General features: G+C 45.0%; 1 protein-coding gene across 5 annotated transcripts in view; it reads left to right on the top strand.

Moving 5' to 3' along the window:
• The first annotated feature begins 7,694 nt into the window (after positions 1 to 7,694).
• LOC133357647 (nucleoporin p58/p45-like) overlaps positions 7,695 to 20,964 on the top strand; it is a 30,110-nt gene continuing 16,840 nt past the window's right edge. For 4 of the 5 annotated variants that reach the window (XM_061575717.1, XM_061575715.1, XM_061575716.1 and 1 more), the window contains exons 1-6: positions 7,695 to 7,926; positions 16,175 to 16,290; positions 18,057 to 18,173; positions 18,752 to 18,904; positions 19,577 to 19,975; positions 20,785 to 20,815. In XM_061575717.1, coding sequence (XP_061431701.1) covers positions 7,850 to 7,926; positions 16,175 to 16,290; positions 18,057 to 18,173; positions 18,752 to 18,904; positions 19,577 to 19,975; positions 20,785 to 20,815 — 893 coding nt within the window. In that variant the 5' untranslated portion in view covers positions 7,695 to 7,849. The remainder of the gene's footprint in view (positions 7,927 to 16,174; positions 16,291 to 18,056; positions 18,174 to 18,751; positions 18,905 to 19,576; positions 19,976 to 20,784; positions 20,816 to 20,964) is intronic. The other variant, XM_061575718.1, reaches the window with a different exon arrangement.

Genomic DNA, 20,964 nt, shown 5'->3' with positions numbered 1-20,964 from the left:
AGGCGTAGTGATAGACAGTAAGAGGCGAGCTAGCCCGGAGGGACTCCCTCCATAGAGTATCAGGTGAAAGGGGCCGTTACCCATTTGTGTTGTAGTCTGTTGGTGTTGTAATTAACGTGTAGCCTCAGAGTAAGCTTACTCCAGTTTATTACCCATTACACATCTATGGGTAATGTTGAGTCTATGGGTAGTGTTAGTCTATGGGTAGTGTTGAGTCTATGGGTAGTGTTGAGTTTATGGGCAGTGTTGAGTCTATGGGCAGTGTTGAGTCTATGGGTAGTGTTGAGTTTATGGCAGTGTTGAGTCTATGGGCAGTGTTGAGTCTATGAGTAGTGTTGAGTCTATGGGCAGTGTTGAGTCTATGGGCAGTGTTGAGTCTATGGGCAATGTTCAGTCTATGTGCAGTGTTGAGTCTATGGGCAGTGTGTATGTTGAATTTCTTTCGCACCGTACGTAGCCAACCGTGCTTCATCGGAGTGGTGGTGTTCAGATCACTGCGCCAATCAACCCGGCATACCAAGTTAGGGGCCATCCATTTAGTACGTACACAAAAATCTGTCAAAACTTGAAAACTCCCCCCCTCCCTGTACGCACACGTACTTTTTACACCCCCCCCCCCCGAATCCTATAGGACGACCGATATATAATCCATGCAGAAACAATCAAGGATTAATAATATTAACGTGTTTAAGCAAACAGTCCACCGCCGGACTAGCTAACTCATTTGAAGGCCAATGTAGACAAATTACACTATGTAACACAAGTATACAAAATGGCTATTATTCCCCACAAACTTTGCTTTTGTGACCAGGACAGTGATATTTTTAAATTTACCTTTTTTGAATGAGAAAACGGGTAAATTTGTGTCTTTTCATACTCTTTGGTTCTTTCGGTAAAGTCACGTAGGTATAAAATAAAATAAATTAAAGCACGACGTTTCAGGCGCAACACAAGCGTCCGTCATCAGGTGGGACAACCACAGCAAGAAACAACTGCTGAAGTGGGCAAAAGAGATGCTTGTGTAGTGTTGTATATATTGACGAATAAACTTCTAATGAGGCAACACGATATTTTATTGTCTTTACTACACAGTCCCTAACACAAAGGATATATCGGTCCCTTTACCCGATACCTGGGGAGGTATGGCCTCCGGACTATACGAGACCTATCACTGGGTAACCTGTTCCCTATTGTCCTCCGGCTGGGACCTAGGGGAGGCTATCTGACCGTGGGTCCTGACCACTGGCCTCACTGAGCTCCGGCCCTTAGAAGGACAGCGGAGCTTGGGCGCCAGGGTCCTATTCTCCAGCCTAGGTCTTCAGTCTTCAGCGTGTAGATAACTGAGCCAGAGCACTGAGGGCTCTGGCTTATATACTCGTTTGTGGCTTGCCCCGCCCTAGCCACGCCTTCCTTCTGGAACATTCTGGACCATCTTGGAAGGTGACATCATTCCACCAGTTCCCCCCCACCCGGGGGCCTGGGGAATGTGTCCTAGGACCCGTTTACTGGGATCTGTCGTTGGCCCCTTTCTGGTCCATGGACATTTGCCTGGGCGTGGTAACGCTTCTGCCCCCTATTGACAATAAGGGGAACTACCGGCTTGCAGAATGGCAAGTGACAATCACCCATACACTTGTATCACAAGGCTATATAGGTAAGAGAGGGGGGGGCGGAGCCAGGAAAGAGGGATAGGGAGGGTGGGGGTGTGGGGTCGGGAGGATGGGGTGCTGCAAGCAACGAAGCAACCACGGCAAGATGCCAGTGCTGGGAAGTAGGCGGGGCTGGGAGCAGCAGGCTGAAGAAAACTGGAGATGCGGATATGAAGGCAAGCCATAAAGCAGTTAAGGTTTTACCTGGTTGATAACATCCTTCCAATTATTGCTCAATTTGTACCAATCTTCTCGGTTGAAGTTATGTCTATGTTTATATATCTGGATGGCTTCATGAACAAACCTTTGATAGTAGCCGGAAGGTTTGCAGAGTACCTTGGTCTCGGAAAAAAACAATATCATGAGAGCCCACAGCGTTATAGCAATAGTCAGCCACGGCGGAGGTATTAGTCCTGCCGTGTTTCAGATATGCCTTGTGCTCGCGAACACGGTCCGACACATGCCATAGTACAACTTAGTTTGTAGACTCCCGGATATTGCATGTCAGGAATGGCATCCTTCACAGATGGGATTAGATCACGGATTTTGTGTACTGTACTGAAACGGACCTGGATCTTGTGTTTGTTTAAGATTTTGGAAATATTTTTGGTAACGCCTGCTATGTATGGTAACGTGATGGTTTTGATTGGTATCTCAGGGGTTTGTTTCTGCATGGTTGGAGAAACAGCGTTGCGGATAATGCTGTCCGAATATCCATTCATCTTAAGGGCCTGGTGTACATGTTCCAGTTCACTGGCTAGGTGGTGCTGATCAGAAATGCAGTGGGCCCTATGGTGTAGTGTTTTGATGAGGGAATTCTTCTGTGCCGGATGGTGGTGGGAATCAGGTTTCAGGTAAGAATCTGTGTGGGTGGCTTTCCTGTAGACAGGAAAGCAACACCCCATCCCCCGATCCCACACCCCCAACCTCCCTATCCCTCCTCCCTGGCTCCGCCCCCCCGCTCTCTTACTTATATAGCGTCGTGATACAAGCACCTCTTTTGCCCACTTCAGCAGTTGCTTCTTGCTGTGGTTGTCCCACCTGATGACAGATGCTTGTGTTGCGCCCGAAACGTCGTGATTTAATTTATTTCATTTTATACCTATGTGACTTTACGGAAAAAAACAAAGAGTATGGATCCCTGCAGTCACGAAAACTTTTAATCAAGATTGTGTCTTGTCGTTCACATAAAGTCAGAAAAAAAACATATCAACCAAAATTAACATGTATTTATACTAAAGTAATACAAATATTACTACAAAAGATTTAAAAGTGAGTAGTTTTTCGAGATTTACGATTATACTGTAAATCACTTTCACGAATCAGCCCCCAAATGTAGTCTCCAATCATGTTCTCGTTATACTGTCCTTTGTAGCGGCGTTTAAAGTCCAGTATATCCTGGTGGAAGCGCTCGCCTTGCTCCTCCGAGTACGCTCCTATGTTCTCCTTGAATTTATCAAGATGAGCATCAAGGATATGGACTTTGAGGGACATCCTACAGCACATTGTGCCGTAGCTCTTCACCAGAGTCTCAACCAGCTCCACATATTTTTCGACCTTGTGATTGCCCAGCAAGCCACGACCCACTGCGACAAAGCTGTTCCAAGCCGCTTTCTCCTTACTAGTGAGCTTCTTGTGGAATTAATTGCACTCCAGGATCTTCTTTATCTGTGGTCCGATGAAGACACCGGCTTTGACCTTTGCCTCAGACAGCTTAGGGAAGTCTTGAAGGTACTTGAAGGCTGCCAACTCCTTATCTACAGCTCTGACAAATTGTTTCATAAGGCCAAATTTGATGTGCTGTGGTGGGATCAGTACCTTTCAGCGGTCCACCAGTGGCTCCAATTTGACGTTGTTCCTCCCCACAGATAACTTGTTCCGCTCTGGCCAGTCCCGCCTGTGGTAGTGCGCCTTGGTGTCCCTGCTATCCCAAATGCAAAGATAGCAGGGGAACTTGGTTTCCTGCTATTTTGAAGTCTCTGATGACCTCTCAGCTGTACTCATCATACTTCAAGGTGTCCAGCAAGGTCTTGATGTTATTGTAATCCTCTTTGAGGTGCACCGAGTGAGCCAGAAGAAAAGACGGGTACTTGTTACCATTATGGAGCAGCGCAGCTTTGAGGCTCCTGGATGAGCTGTCAATGAATAGGCGCCACTCATTCTGGTTACAGGCGATTCCGATTGCCTCAAACAGACTGGTCACATTGTGGCAGAAGGAGAGCCCATCTTGATGGATGAAGAAGATGAAGAAGCTGAAAAAAGGTTGGTGACGCTTCCTCTAATCTGCGACTTGCACACTTTCATCCAACAAGTTCCACTGCTTGAGCCTCGACGTCAAAAGCTTGGCATTGGATTTGGTGAGACCAAGATCTCTGATCAAGTCGTTGAGGTATTTTTGGTTGGGGTAGTATGGGTTTCTCTCCTCAGCTCCATCTCTGAATTTGTTATCTGGATCTACAACATCTTCCTCGCTCTCTGACTTGCTGCTCTCTTCTAAAGACGGCTGCTCTCTCTCCGGAGGAGTGGGTATGGGGAGCTCATGGTAGTGTGGCACTGGGGCGATGGATGAAGGAAGGTCCGGATACATGATAGCAGGTGCCTTTTTGCCAGTCCGATGTTTGGAAGGGTCCACCATGCAGAAGTAGCAGTTGCTTAGGTGGTCAGTAGGTTCCCACAACATTCTTGGGATAGCGAACTTCATGGCTCTCTTTTCCCCTTTGTACCATCCTATAAAAATACATTTATTTCACCCATGACTAATGTGTAAGAGATTATCGCAACATTTTTCAGAAATGATATATTTTTTCAATAACATTCAAAATTGTAAAACATTTTAAAATACAAAACTTTTACAATTTGTTTTATTTTAACAAATTTTATAACGTAAAATTCGAAGCAACAATTGTCCATCTTACTTTCCAGAGTTTTTTTGCATTGCTCGCAGGTGAAATGAGGTGCCCAGGGTTTGTCTTGATCCCCAACAGGCATGCTGAAATATGCCTTGTAGACCTCACACATCTTAGCAGATGCTTCCACAGAGTACTTTTTCGCTCTTGTCTTGATAAATTTGCCGCAAACATAGCAAAATGTGTCTGCCGGATGCTTGCAGCCTCTTGATGCCATCACAGAAAAATGCAGATATGTATCCACTTAGGCAGCTGAAACTAAACTGAACTGGTGGGCTTAACGCCCCTGTATACTACTATTTAGATTACTGGAAAGTTATAGAATGTTCTAGAAGTTACTCCAAGTTTACTCAGCACTGTATCTATCTGGAATGTTCTGGGAAATAGGTAAATTTCAAAATATCACTGACCTGGTCACAAAAGCAAAGTTTGTGGGGAATAATAGCAATTTTCTGTACTTTTGAGGCATACACAATTAGGAAATAACACTACCCAGGAACAAAAAAAAATGTTAGTGTTATTGAGGCTTCACCCCCCCCCCCCCACCCCCGTTTCCTATGCGTACGTACATTGTCAGTAGACCCCCCATACGCAAGCGTACACATTTGGGTTACCCCCCCCTCCCCCCTCCATGCGTACATACTAAAGGGATTGTCCCTCAGACTCCCGGCCATGGCTAATGTCAGTTGGCAAAATCAATATCCGAACGGGTCCTGGGCCAGTCATTTACGAACCCACAATGAGCAGCTTGAATTAAGGGTCAAACAGCTTCTACAGCTGATTAATATATAGATTTGTGTAATCGTGTTGCGTACAAAAATGCGTGTTTGACACTCCTCCACCCGACACAGCTTATAAAGTTGTCACGTGAACAATAAATGTGCCAATTTGCGACTGCATGTGCGTTGGCGAAGTGATTCATGCATTGTCGCCAACTTGTTAAATGCGGTCATTTTAATTTATCCTAAAACGTGGCTGTTCTGCTCAAATGTATCTTCATCTTCGCCGCCGTGTTTTGATTTATTGTACCGGATTCACTTTTTGTTGTCATTTTTGCCTCAGGCCACTCTTGCGAATGAGACTCAACCTGGTCTCTCGAGTTCTCACCTACTTAATTCAACCAAATGGGTACAACACAACACAGATCATGTTTAAAAACTTAAAATGATCTTCCCCAAGGACATTTACACAACGGTTAAACTCGCTTTGACCGAACATGTTTCGTTTAACATTTTTTAAAGGTCAATTTAGAGGTACAGTCCACAACTGTGGTTAGGTATTGCTGTGGTATTGCAGCTGTCAGCCCTCAATGGCTGCAGCCTGTATGGGTCTATGGACGGTGAAGTCGATGAATCGATTAACAACCTGACATCGATTACTTTTATCGCTCTCTTTACTCGGAAGAGGGGTTTAAAAATAACGAACAGAAGTTAGCTATCATTTTCCAGTAGGTATCTACCGTCTTTTATTAGACAACTACCATCTTCCAAACTTGATTTGAAGCTTTCGTGACTGCAGGAATTACTCTTTGGTTCTTTCGGTAAAGTCACGTAGAAAGATAATAAATGAAATAATAGAATGCGACGTTTCGATTGCAACACAAGCAATCATCATCAGGTAAAACTAAATTTTAGGGAGAGACAAAACACAGACATGGAGACACAACAACAACAACCGCCATTCGCCACTAAGTGGTGGTGACGTCACCACGATGCTTGTGCCAGGCCAAGTGCACCTTGAGGCCACGTGAATTGTCGAATGCCAGCTGGCAGGAGGTCACGGGGCAGACCCAGCAGGTGCCACGGGTCGACTGACCGAGATGACCGAGATGACTGGCTGTTGCACCACCTGTGCCCCCTACTGTGCCAACTTGCTGTGCTTTAGCCACCCAGAGCTCCGCTCGTTGTTGTGAGCGTCGCTCCTCTGTCCTCCGTTGTTGTTGGAGGGCGACTGCCTCCAACTGCCCAGTAGCGTCCTTCACGAGCCTCCTCCACTGAGGCCGATCTTGACACCGCTGGTACCGGTCATCGGCAAGTACACTCAGCTCCACATCATCCTGTACCACATCACTCCATCTCTTCTCTAGCCCGTGCCGCGCCCATTTAGCCCCCTCGATCCGGCCGAACAAAAGCTGTTTAGGCATGCGGTGGCTGGGCATGGAGACACACAGACAGACACAAAAGCAGAGAGACAACACAGAGACCCACAACAGACACCATCTTCCAGTAGACAACTACCATATTATATACCCTTTGGTTCTTTCGGTAAAGTCACGTAGGTATCAAATAAAATAAATCACGACGTTTCGGGCGCAACACAAGCGTCTGTCATCAGGTGGGAAAGTGTGATCTGCTGCTGCTGAGGCAGACTGTTTTTAAAGGTTTGAAATGTGTGTAGCCCAAGGGTCATAAAGAAGTGGGTGGGGCTAGTGATGTTAATGTGAGAAATGAGCATGTAACTGTAAGAACGGAGAGCGGCCTCCTCGACGAGGGCACAGAAGTGGCTGTGTTAATTCGGCTTTATTTTGGTGATTTCGAAAACTTTTTTGGTTTGGCCATGTTTGTTTGTTGTAGTACGGAGTTAGAATGATGGCTTTAATCTAAGTTGTCTTGTGGTTGTTGATGTTGTTTGACTTGCATCCCACTGGGATTTTTGCACAGCGTTGGTGTACGGTGATTTTTTTTGGAAGACTGTTTGCGCCTAGTCACTTTAAGATGTTTTCTTGTTCATGTTTTTGTTTGTTGCGGTTGCACCCGATTCAAGAGCCGAATGGCTCACAGGGCTATACCTAATAAATGAAACTTCCAAAACCCCACTACCATCCCCTCGGGAGCACTCTCTACCATTCCCAGAAGGCATTTCATCAACCTTCTTCCAGAAGACATCGACAGTCTTCCAGAAGACCTCAACCATCACCGAGGTAGAACCTACATTTTGATGACATACAGTTGTCGTGTTTATTTTCGGAAGACAACCACCGTCTTCCGGAAGACATCCACCGTCTTCCGGAAGACATCCACCGTCTTCCGGAAGACATCCACCGTCTTCCGGAAGACAACCACCGTCTTCCGGAAGACATCCACCGTCTTCCGGAAGACATCCACCGTCTTCCGGAAGACAACCACCGTCTTCCGGAAGACTACCACCGTCTTCCGGAAGACAACCGCTCTGAGTCACGAGGGAAACGTTGACGGGGAGTTGCTTCATTTTTTCGCGCCGATTTTGTTTGACTCGACGGGGCGGCCTTCATCTCGGGACGTCTCGAAGCGAGGAAGCGGGCACCTTTTTGGAGCCATGGCGACGGGCACCAGCGGCTTCTCGTTCGGCGGAGCCGCCTCCACCACCGGCTTCGCTTTTGGCGCCACGGGCGGGTAAAGGCCTACCGCGGGTTGAGGCGCAACTGGGAGGGAGGGTGGGAGGGGGGTAACCGGCCGCGAGACGTCATCGCAATGCGGTTCGGTGGCGGCCATTTTGGTAGAGTAGCGCCGCCGTTTTGTTGGATGCAAGTGCCGAGGTGGCGGTGCGCGTCTCGATGACGTCGCGGGGGGGGGGGGGGGGTCGTTGTAGCGGATTGTTACCTACGTAAGATGGACGCCGCGGGTTTCTGCCTTTATGGTTAAAGCAAGCGTGGTCCTTCGATTTAGAATTGTTGTTCGGGTAAAGTCTAACATCGCGAAGTGGCCGAGTGTACATCGCAACACCGAATTTATTGCGCACGTTTCACAGCAATTTGATGTAACTGTAAAAGAGCTGTGCAGGAATTACATACGATCGCCGCCAGAACGGCTTGAACTCGTGGGGTGGGTGTCGGTGTAACGTTAAAAGAACCCGTAGGCAGTGCTGTAGGTAGTGCTGTGTTTAACACAATGAACTCGCAGCACCGCCTTCAATAGCAGTGTAACACCAACAGCAGTGTGACACCAACAGCAGTGTAACAACAGTAGCAGTGTAACACCAACAGCAGTGGAATAACAAGAGTAACAACAGTAACAGTGTAACACCAACAGTAACAGTGTAACACTAACAGTGTAACACCAACAGTGTAACACCAACAGTGTAACACCAACAGTGTAACACCAACAGTGTAACACCAACAGTGTAACACCAACAGTGTAACACCAACAGTGTAACACCAACAGTGTAACACCAACAGTGTAACACCAACAGTGTAACACCAACAGTGTAACACCAACAGTGTAACACCAACAGTGTAACACCAACAGTGTAACACCAACAGTGTAACACCAACAGTGTAACACCAACAGTGTAACACCAACAGTGTAACACCAACAGTGTAACACCAACAGTGTAACACCAACAGTGTAACACCAACAGTGTAACACCAACAGTGTAACACCAACAGTGTAACACCAACAGTGTAACACCAACAGTGTAACACCAACAGTGTAACACCAACAGTGTAACACCAACAGTGTAACACCAACAGTGTAACACCAACAGTGTAACACCAACAGTGTAACACCAACAGTGTAACACCAACAGTGTAACACCAACAGTGTAACACCAACAGTGTAACACCAACAGTGTAACACCAACAGTGTAACACCAACAGTGTAACACCAACAGTGTAACACCAACAGTGTAACACCAACAGTGTAACACCAACAGTGTAACACCAACAGTGTAACACCAACAGTGTAACACCAACAGTGTAACACCAACAGTGTAACACCAACAGTGTAACACCAACAGTGTAACACCAACAGTGTAACACCAACAGTGTAACACCAACAGTGTAACACCAACAGTGTAACACCAACAGTGTAACACCAACAGTGTAACACCAACAGTGTAACACCAACAGTGTAACACCAACAGTGTAACACCAACAGTGTAACACCAACAGTGTAACACCAACAGTGTAACACCAACAGTGTAACACCAACAGTGTAACACCAACAGTGTAACACCAACAGTGTAACACCAACAGTGTAACACCAACAGTGTAACACCAACAGTGTAACACCAACAGTGTAACACCAACAGTGTAACACCAACAGTGTAACACCAACAGTGTAACACCAACAGTGTAACACCAACAGTGTAACACCAACAGTGTAACACCAACAGTGTAACACCAACAGTGTAACACCAACAGTGTAACACCAACAGTGTAACACCAACAGTGTAACACCAACAGTGTAACACCAACAGTGTAACACCAACAGTGTAACACCAACAGTGTAACACCAACAGTGTAACACCAACAGTAACAGTGTAACAGTAACAGTGTAACACCAACAGTGTAACACCAACAGTGTAACACCAACAGTAACAGTGTAACACCAACAGTGTAACACCAACAGTAACAGTGTAACACCAACAGTGTAACACCAACAGTGTAACACCAACAGTGTAACAGTGTAACACCAACAGCACTGGAACAGCAGTAGCAGTGTAACAAGAATAGCAGTATTCTTGGTTCTTTCGGTAAAGTTAAGTAGAAGGGAAATAATACAAATAAAACATTAAATTCTCACGACGTTTCGGCCACAACGCAGGCAGCCGTCCTCAGGTGAAGAACAGCTTCTTGTTTCTTTCGGTAAAGTCACGTAGAAGGGAAGTAATAAAATAATAAAAATAAAACATAATAAAACAATTCTCACGACGTTTCGGCTACAACGCAAGCAGCCGTCTTCAGGTGAAGAATGAGACACTACCAAACTAGGAGCTTATATATAAGCTGCATTGGGGGTTGAAGAGCGCCTTAACAAAAAGAATGTGCATGTGAAGAGGGATTTAGCATATTCATGGAAAATGCGTAGGCGTTGGGCGGGGGGGTGTCAAAGTCATATTATGCCCATGCATTATGCAGGATCAGCAGCAACCAAGGGGGGTGCAGGGATTAGCAGTAACAAAGGAAAGGAATGTTAATGATATGTAGCTGCAGTTACTCAACAACACGTAGAAAACTAAAGTATAAACTACATAAAAACTAAAGTATAAACTGCATCGCACCATCAGTATACTTACTATACTCTATAATAAGCTGAGTTACTAACAGCAAGTAATACATTACAATTTTACCTCGTAAAAATTCTATAATATGCTTCCATCTAAACCTTATTCTCTTACATCACACGAGCATATACCGTACTATATACTGCCATAGATAAACCCAACATTAAATTATATACTGTATTGCTGTAAACCAACCTATATCTTATACATTTAATATCACACTATGTATTATTCTACACACCCTAATGTGTATCGAAATGGTTTATTACGTCCTTCCAATGATTGCTGAGCCAGAATCCATCTTCTCGGTTAAAGTTGTCTCTGTGTTTGTATATGTGGATCGCCTCATGAACGAATCTCTCATGATAGCCAGATGGCTTGCAGAGAACCTCTGTCTTGGAGAAGTCAATATCATGTGAGCCCACTGAGTTGTAACAGTGATCTGCCACGGCTGAGGTGTTAGTCCTACCGTGTTTCAGGTCAGCTTTATGTTCACGGATGCGGTCCGATACATGTCGTTTGGTTTCCCCAATGTAACTGCTACCACAGAGGCAACTTAGTTTGTAGACGCCAGGGTACTGTATGTCTGGAACCACATCTTTTACAGACGGTACCAGATCACGGATTTTATGTACTGTGTTGAATCGGACCTGGATCTTGTGTTTAATCAGGATTTTGGAGATCTTTTTTGTGACCCCAGCAATGTAGGGTAAGGTGATGGTCTTGAAAGGCTCCTCAGCAGGATCCTTCTTGATGGTTGGAGTGATGGCTGCTGAGGAGCCTTTCAAGACCATCACCTTACCCTACATTGCTGGGGTCACAAAAAAGATCTCCAAAATCCTGATTAAACACAAGATCCAGGTCCGATTCAACACAGTACATAAAATCCGTGATCTGGTACCGTCTGTAAAAGATGTGGTTCCAGACATACAGTACCCTGGCGTCTACAAACTAAGTTGCCTCTGTGGTAGCAGTTACATTGGGGAAACCAAACGACATGTATCGGACCGCATCCGTGAACATAAAGCTGACCTGAAACACGGTAGGACTAACACCTCAGCCGTGGCAGATCACTGTTACAACTCAGTGGGCTCACATGATATTGACTTCTCCAAGACAGAGGTTCTCTGCAAGCCATCTGGCTATCATGAGAGATTCGTTCATGAGGCGATCCACATATACAAACACAGAGACAACTTTAACCGAGAAGATGGATTCTGGCTCAGCAATCATTGGAAGGACGTAATAAACCATTTCGATACACATTAGGGTGTGTAGAATAATACATAGTGTGATATTAAATGTATAAGATATAGGTTGGTTTACAGCAATACAGTATATAATTTAATGTTGGGTTTATCTATGGCAGTATATAGTACGGTATATGCTCGTGTGATGTAAGAGAATAAGGTTTAGATGGAAGCATATTATAGAATTTTTACGAGGTAAAATTGTAATGTATTACTTGCTGTTAGTAACTCAGCTTATTATAGAGTATAGTAAGTATACTGATGGTGCGATGCAGTTTATACTTTAGTTTTTATGTAGTTTATACTTTAGTTTTCTACGTGTTGTTGAGTAACTGCAGCTACATATCATTAACATTCCTTTCCTTTGTTACTGCTAATCCCTGCACCCCCCTTGGTTGCTGCTGATCCTGCATAATGCATGGGCATAATATGACTTTGACACCCCCCCGCCCAACGCCTACGCATTTTCCATGAATATGCTAAATCCCTCTTCACATGCACATTCTTTTTGTTAAGGCGCTCTTCAACCCCCAATGCAGCTTATATATAAGCTCCTAGTTTGGTAGTGTCTCATTCTTCACCTGAAGACGGCTGCTTGCGTTGTAGCCGAAACGTCGTGAGAATTGTTTTATTATGTTTTATTTTTATTATTTTATTACTTCCCTTCTACGTGACTTTACCGAAAGAAACAAGAAGATGAATCCCTGCAGTCACGAAAGCTTTAAATCGAAAAATTGAAGAACAGCTGTCGGATAAACAGCCTCCTAATGAACACTGCTAAGCTTCCCTTCTTCGTGACTTTACCGAAATAACCAAGAATATGAATCCCTGCAGTCATGAAAGCTTTACATCGAAATTTAAGATTAGCAGTGTAACAACTAGCAGTACTAACACCAATAGCAGTGTAACAACAGCAACACAATTGCATATGACGTGCCATATGACCATCATCCAGGATGCGCCCGATCTGGATAGATCTCTGGAGCTTAAGCCTTTGATTGTATGCGAGTCAGTGCGTGGTTGGTGAACACACGGACTACACGTATGTGGTGTTCTTTTGAGGACGATTGCATCTGAATCTATTGTTGTACTGTACATATATGGCCCCTCGCCTTCAAGCCACATTGACCAGTGATGCCGTAGTAGATATCCATCAGACCTGGACATGAACTTTGCCAACGAACTCATCCAATTCAAGTATTTCGTTTCGATTTAAAGCTTTCGTGACTGCAGGGATTCATCTTCTTGGTTCTTTCGGTAAAGTCACGTAGAAGGGAAGTAATAAAATAATAAAAATAAAACATAATAAAATCAAATAATTCTCACGACGTTTCGGCTACAACGCAAGCAGCCGTCTTAAGGTGAAGAATGAGACACTGCCAAGCTAGGAGCTTATATATAAGCTGAGTTGGAGGTGGAAGAAGAAGAGAGCCTTAACAAAAGAATGTGCATATCAAGAGGAATTTAGCATATTCATGGAAAATGCGTAGGAGGTGGGCGGGGGGGGTTTCAAAGTCATATTATGCCCATGCATTATGCAGGATCAGCAGCACCAAAGGGAGGGGGGGTAGCATTAACAAAGGGAGGGCATGTTAATAGTATGTAGAAGCAATGAAACATGTGAATGGGAAAACGGTGGCAGGAGATCCGCAGCGGAGCAAATAATGCATTCCCTGTGGAGAACACAAGATACACAGTTAATGCCAGTGAGTGGACTGCGGTCTGAAAGTCACCATAAACGTGAACAACAATCAGTTAAGATCCGAAGTGGTTTATTACGTCCTTCCAATGATTGCTGAGCCAGAATCCATCTTCTCGGTTGAGAAGAGACAATTTCAACCGAGAAGATGGATTCTGGCTCAGCAATCATTGGAAGGACGTAATAAACCACTTCGGATCTTAACTGATTGTTGTTCACGTTTATGGTGACTTTCAGACCGCAGTCCACTCACTGGCATTAACTGTGTATCTTGTGTTCTCCACAGGGAATGCATTATTTGCTCCGCTGCGGATCTCCTGCCACCGTTTTCCCATTCACATGTTTCATTGCTTCTACATACTATTAACATGCCCTCCCTTTGTTAATGCTACCCCCCCCCCTCCCTTTGGTGCTGCTGATCCTGCATAATGCATGGGCATAATATGACTTTGAAACCCCCCCGCCCACCTCCTACGCATGTCCCATGAATATGCTAAATTCCTCTTGATATGCACATTCTTTTGTTAAGGCTCTCTTCTTCTTCCACCTCCAACTCAGCTTATATATAAGCTCCTAGCTTGGCAGTGTCTCATTCTTCACCTGAAGACGGCTGCTTGCGTTGTAGCCGAAACGTCGTGAGAATTATTTGATTTTATTATGTTTTATTTTTATTATTTTATTACTTCCCTTCTATGTGACTTTACCGAAAGAACCAAGAAGACAAGTATTTCGTGTCTGGCTCTTGAGGGTGAGAAGTGCCCAACTAAATTGCTTGAGACGTTGCAGGCACTTGATCTGCTGTCAGTGTTCCCCAATGTTTTCGTGGCACTTGGGATGTTTCTAACTTTGCCAGTAACAAACTGCCAGGGTGAGCGGACATTTTCCCTTTTAGGCAAAATAAAAAAATTGCTGCGGAGTAGCATTTGCCAAACACGTCTCAGCTCATTGTCACTTATGTCAATGGAGTCAGACTTTGTCAGACAGCTAGATTTTGACAATCTAGTGGATAATTTGGCGAGGGGGAAGGCAAGAAAGACACCAATATAGGAAAGCGGGGGGAGGGGGGGCCTCCAAAAGATATGTGCCCAGGGGCCTCACGGGACCGTGATCCGGCCCTGCCTCTATACCATGACGTTTCGCAAGAATCCACATCCCTCAATGGATCCGTGATGTAAGTGGGAAATAACTTAACATGGTTGCTGTCATATCACACTCGGGGATGTTGAGTGGAGACATTGTCGAGACTAACGAAACGACTTGACTCCCCCACCTCGTGCACCTCGTGGAAGAGTGACGGAGTGACGAGACGAAATTCACCAGGTCACGATGAGTAGGCAGACCTAAGATACGCTTCAGTCTCATTATTAGAGAGAGAGTGCGGTGCGCTGATGAACCCCAAAGATGGTAATTGGATACACGGTGTATGCCGTCGTCGGCAGTCCCTCGGAGTTCGAGGGTGACATCCGTCAAGGTTTAGTGGTGGTGGCTCTGGAGGTGGCTGAGGAGTCCCAATTCTAGATCTGCAGATCTTTGGGCAATGACTAAAATTAAATCAACATTAAGGCTTGTCCAACGTTGTTCAGGTTGTTGTCTATAAGCCTACTGTATGTATGTTGAACTTCTTTGGCAGCATACCTAGCCAACCGTGCTAATTTGTAGGTGCACCTTATGCAGTATGACCAGGTTAAATATGATTCTGGCCCAGTTAACACGAACTGCTTGTATCCATGGGTTTCTTGTTCATCAATGTGAAACCATGGTCAAATGAATTTCTTTCAAATGTCTCCCTTCGCTTGTAGACAAAAACACACAAACGTACAGTACATATTTAAATGAACGTGGCTTACATTACGTAACAGACGTGAAAAACAATGTCAACCAATATCATGAATGTCCTATATTCTTGTCTGGAAAAATGTGCACCATACCTAGTTGAATCATTAGTCCCCAGACATTGTGTCATTCATAGATTCTGGGTAATGCATAGAGTCTGTTTAGCTTGGGTTAGTTGCTATATTCTGGAACAATCATTCCATTGGGTCAGTTAGTAAGGGTGGCATGGACCTCCTGGGAAGGTGGGGGGTGGTGTGCTGTTAATTTCTCAAACGAAATCATTATTGAGCATTTGTAAAGCCCTCCCTGCCACCCCACGTATGTCCTGTATCTCACCTACTCGACATTCAACATACAGTAGCTCAGCTATATTGTGATAGAGGGGTGGAGCGGTGGTACAGTGGTTGGCACACTGCGCTATGAACCGTGTGACCCGAGTTCGATTTTGAAACACGACTAACATCACTGGAAAATGATAAACGAACCTGTCCTGGATCCCTCCTATTACTGACCAGCACTGAATAATGTGGCCTTGTATGGTCAGACAACACCCCCATAACTGACACAGCATGGGGAGTCTTTCATCCAACAGTGAATTGACAGAGGACTGTAAATTATTACCCACATTTAATTTGTCAACGGACGGAAACAACCACTTCAGTCACAGGTGTCTGAAAACCTGGCTTTGAACCCGGCATTTCAAATGGGTGCCGGCTCCACGCTCTGACCCCTGAGCCACCCGGCTGACGCAAAGAAGTAAATTCTTCATGACCCCAAATTGTGACCCCCACATCACGACGTGGATTGGATCATGACACACTCGGCCCCTCTCACCGTTCTGTTGTGCTGTCGCAGGGGTGGCACCACGACGGCTCCTGCAGGCTTCAACTTCGGAGGGCCAGCCACCACAGGCGCTGCTACTACCTCTGTTGCGCCCACCGCCTCACTCTTTGGCACCACGGGCACCTTGGGTGAGTTATTTATTATCACTATTCTCATATACAACACACTATATTAAAACATTAAAAAAATATCCCCTCCCTCCCACCCGTGTTAGGGAAGGGCCGTGGAAGCGGATATCACAGAGCTACCTCTGAGATCGATTAATTTAGGGGCGGCACTTTTCCACCTGCCCTGCCATTGAGAGTAATGTTAGTTCCATGAAAGTAAAATCTATATTTGTTTAGCTCTTAGAGCTGGAATTTAGACAAATGAAGCACACAGCCAAATTTAATGCGATGGGGCGTTTTGTTGTAGTCATTGGTGCCCGGGCTCGGACAATCGACTCGTTACGTTTTCTAACTCTTTAGATGCTTCATCTCTTGATATTACACCAATAGCACAATCAGGAGCAAAGTGAGAGGAAATTACTAAAAAAAGATTAACATTAAAAAAGTAAGTATTTTCTCACTGTCATGATAATTTTGTTGTTGTTTGTGCTCTTTGTTTTTGTGCCATACGTTAATTTGTTTATTCTTTTTGAATTTGCTTGGTAAGTAGGGTTTTCATTTGCTTTGCAGTGGCTGTATGTGGGATTTGGTCCTTATAGAAAATTAATGTACAGCATTATGGAATGCTATGAGCATGAATGACACTATAAAATATAAGTATTATAATGGCCTCGGCATGGTTATTGATGACTGCACCCAAACAATAATGTAGTGTTTCACTTAATGATTTATTCTGGCTCCTGAGAATGGAACATTTAGGTCTGATTAACATGTGACAAACATTCTTTACAGGCGATACAAATGCATGCTCCTAGTGTGGATAACAATCCATATTAAAGTGGATTAAAACAGTATGTCTGTGACTTTGTCTTCTGGAACTATTCTCTGACACAGGATGGTGCACCAGTAGTTCTGTAAGTTTCAAATGCAAATATCTTAGTCCAGTGTCATGGCACCAATAGCATAGTTGGAGTATAATTGCGTACAACGTTTAAGAGGAATTGATTACAGCATTTGAAGATAACGTATTTAACTACAGAAGCTGTAATTGACAAATATCAAGGCACTTTTTTCAGTTTGATTTGAAATGGTGGGGACCGATTATTTTTTTTCGAACAATTTAACGATTTTATAATCCCCTGATGTGTGTCAATGTTTCTGTTGTTCATGAACACTTGCCTTATAAACCTGAATCTCATTTTGGTTCCAACATATGCTGTGTAGAACACATTGTTAATTTAAGTGATTTCCAATTCCATGTTCACTCATGAACTGGTTAAACAATTCAAGGCCTGTCTGAAAAGATCTTGAAACTTAAGCTTTCCTGAATAACTGAAAATATAATTATGATTACGGGACGTTTTACTTAAAATACACATTTGTCTGAAAGTACATGTCCATGAGTGTATGCATGAGACGTAATACCCAATCTATAACACTGCCTCTGGCGTGGACTTCGTTATTACACTGTACCACGCGGGGGCCTGCACAGCCAGAAGGCTCCGATGGAAATTTAAAGTGATTTAGCATCGCCAAGTAATGGCGAGAACGAATTACGAATGGGTCCACCGTGCAAAATTCAGTGGATGCGAAAAGCACAAGGGCCCCAATAATTGAATTATGCAGAGCCTACGTTGGAAAAGAGGCAATTAATCTGAATGGCCTCGGACCCTGTTAAAATTAAGACTTGAATAATTGATGATGTACACGGCATGTCACGTCTTGACCTTCACCAAGTTCATTTGCTGACCTGAATGCGTTGCTGTTGCTTTGGTCTGATTTGGCAGGGCTGGGCAGGCCAGCAGGTTCTGCCACTTTGTTTGCCATGCCGATGACAAGCAATAGCTCCATGGGGGGTCTTTCCCAGGGCACCTTCACTGCCACCACCAGCGCTCCCACAACAGGTAACGATGACGCGGTATGCACTTAGGGTAGTCATTGTTCGTCTCCGGATTCGTTGAATTGTCACAATTCGTCGTCACGTGTTTTTTTTTACATTTTTGTGTTTGGCTGTCACCTGATGAGGCTGGTTGTAATTACCGCCGAAACGTCACGGTACTCGAATTGTAAATGTTGTAGTGGGTTTACTCTAACACACAACCGGTGTGCTGAAGTAGTAACTAATTGTCATGTTTGGTTTACTTGGCAAACCTTACTAATTGGCTGTGTCGGTAGTGGCGGTTCTAACGACACATTCATATTTACGCGGTCTAACCCAAAAAAACCTTTCGTAGATTGTGGTGTTTGTAGCGGCCTCTATTGGCCAAAGAGATTATGTAAAATCATGGATGACATGCATTGAAGAAAAACATGGATTCTTCCACACGCATGTCTGTTGAGCTTAAGAACCCACATTAATTCAGGATGCTTCCTTACATCGCTGGTATGCACCCGTCACTGCACACACAACACTTCGTCGTGGCGGTGCGGTGGTTAGGGTGCGCGTAAATGTACAATTGTATGATTTTTTTTCCATCCAAAGGCTTACTGGGAGCTAGCGGAGGACTCTCATTAAACCTTGGAGGAACCACAGCCACCACCACAGCGGCCGCTGGTGGCCTGAGGCTCGGAGGAAACATGTTCTCTTCAGCGGTGGGAGGCTCCCTGTTTGCAGGGACCAGCACAGCAAACACTGGTCAGTGTTGGTTCGGTTGCAGTGGTACTTCTAAGGTTGCTGCTGTGGTGTAATGTTTACCATACCGGGGAGCTCGCCAGTTCTTTCTGCTGGCGCGGTAGTTGAGGCAACGGGAAAGTTTCTTCAAAATCCAGCGGGACAGATGTGTACGCCCACAGACGATTGGCAGGTTGTGTGTGATGGGGTAAAGTGTGGGTATCCGGTTTTTCCCTCCACATTTAGAAACATGCGTTTTAGAGTGCTTGCCTACTATAAATTCCCACGTGATAAGCCGCTTCGTTGATCTTTCGTTTGTGATCAAGTCACTTCTGAAAAAGAGCTGTGTAGCTCAGTGGGCCTTAACTGGTAAAATAAAATAAAACGTTTACTCCCACATCTAAGATGTAAGGCCAGCCGTGCACTTGGTGCTGAAGAGCTCCCTCTAGTGGAGGCCCTTCTGTTGCAGTATCGTAAACGGGCAATTGCCGGGCTGCACTTTTAACCTCGCTGTGGTAATTATTATTGGATTGTTCACAACTCGGTGAGACACGCTCTCCGGAGACGTTTTAATTGTGTTACTTAAGTACTGGCCACACCACCATGTGCCATTTTAGCCTTAACAGGTACTCGCGAGCAGCACTTGTCCTACAGTATGTTAAGGCTATACGGGGGATCTTTGTGTTTTAACTGAAGGCACGGGCCTGAACTTGGGAGGCACAGCCGCTGGCCAGGGAATGCTCGGCCTCGGGGGCGGCGGTGCAACCATGGTGCTCGGAGGGACGGGCTTGGGGCTCGGAGGGACGGCTACGGGGCTCGGAGGGACGGCTACGGGGCTTGGAGGTGTCGGCACAGCGCTCGGAGGAACAGCCACGGGGCTTGGTGGGATTGGCACGGGCCTTGGAGGAGCGGGCTCCGGGCTGGTAGGTGTGACCGGGACGGGACTTGGTGGAATCGGCTCGGGGCTTGGTGGGATCGGCGCGGGACTCGGGGGTATGGGCACTGCGCTTGGTGGAATGGCTGCCGCCGGCACCAACGTGCCGGTCAGCAAGGGGCTCGGAGGCGTGGATTTCACCAGCTCCTCTGACAAAAAAGGTAAAGTTTGCATCGCTCTTTTTGCTGAACTTTGTTCAGTCGTGGTTGATATGATTGAACGCTCGTGTGCATAGCGCACTGGTTTCTTCCCGCATGAAGCAGCATGCTCCTTGTTTGCAAAGGTTGTTCTGCATAAATAAATTAAATTTATTAGTTTATACCTTTTTTGCATATTTATATGTTTTTCGCATGTGTCTTAATATCTGCGTGTGATTTTGAAATACATCACTCACTACCTTCATAATTAGAACTGCTTTAAAACAAAATGTCTGGTATGCTAAATATTTTGGTAGTGACCCTTGTTAAGAGCAAAGAGAGGGGACATTCAGATACAATGTTCACATATCATATGAGCAGCTAACCGCTATTAAGTGACTAACTAAGCTTTAAACAAAGTAAATAAGTGGACTATATATCTCCATATATCTGTTTCTCCATTTAAAATTTTAGGTATCTTTTTTTTACACATCTCGTCAACCAAACGGCCTTCTGGAGTGTAGAATCTCAGGAGAATTTGTCCATTAACAAGCAGCATTGGTTTGTTCATACAATAATAACCGGTCCAGGGTTTGGACCGGTTTGCCTGTCAATGAACCGAAGCTGCTGAGAATATGCACTATTTTTTAGGATTCGGGAGGTCATCATTTGTTGAATGTTTTTGAATGAAGTGTTACATTCCTAGCAACTACAGCTATCGGATCTTTCCCCAAGTTATTGTGAACATCCATGTCTTCCCCCTCACGTATCAAAACACATTGCTTAACTATTAGCAAACCAGCTAATCTGTGAATTGTCTTTTTGTCCTCTAGACGACAGACTGTCTGCTGGCGGGGGCCCAGGGTGAGTGCATTAAATGCATGAGGGGCGATCTCTGACCCCCAACATCCTTTGGCTTGGTGCCCGTGTCAAAGCACTGTGCCAAAAACCACTCTTGAGATCCTGGATTCTAGTCCAGGCAGCCACTTGCGTTTAAGCCAAGTTCTCAAGCG

This window comes from Lethenteron reissneri, chromosome 59 (assembly GCF_015708825.2).
Source record: "Lethenteron reissneri isolate LAM-NWPU_2019-01 chromosome 59, ASM1570882v1, whole genome shotgun sequence".
Taxonomy (NCBI): domain Eukaryota; kingdom Metazoa; phylum Chordata; class Hyperoartia; order Petromyzontiformes; family Petromyzontidae; genus Lethenteron; species Lethenteron reissneri.
Note: the sequence above shows the minus strand (reverse complement) of the source record. Positions and strands in the feature narration are given on the sequence as shown.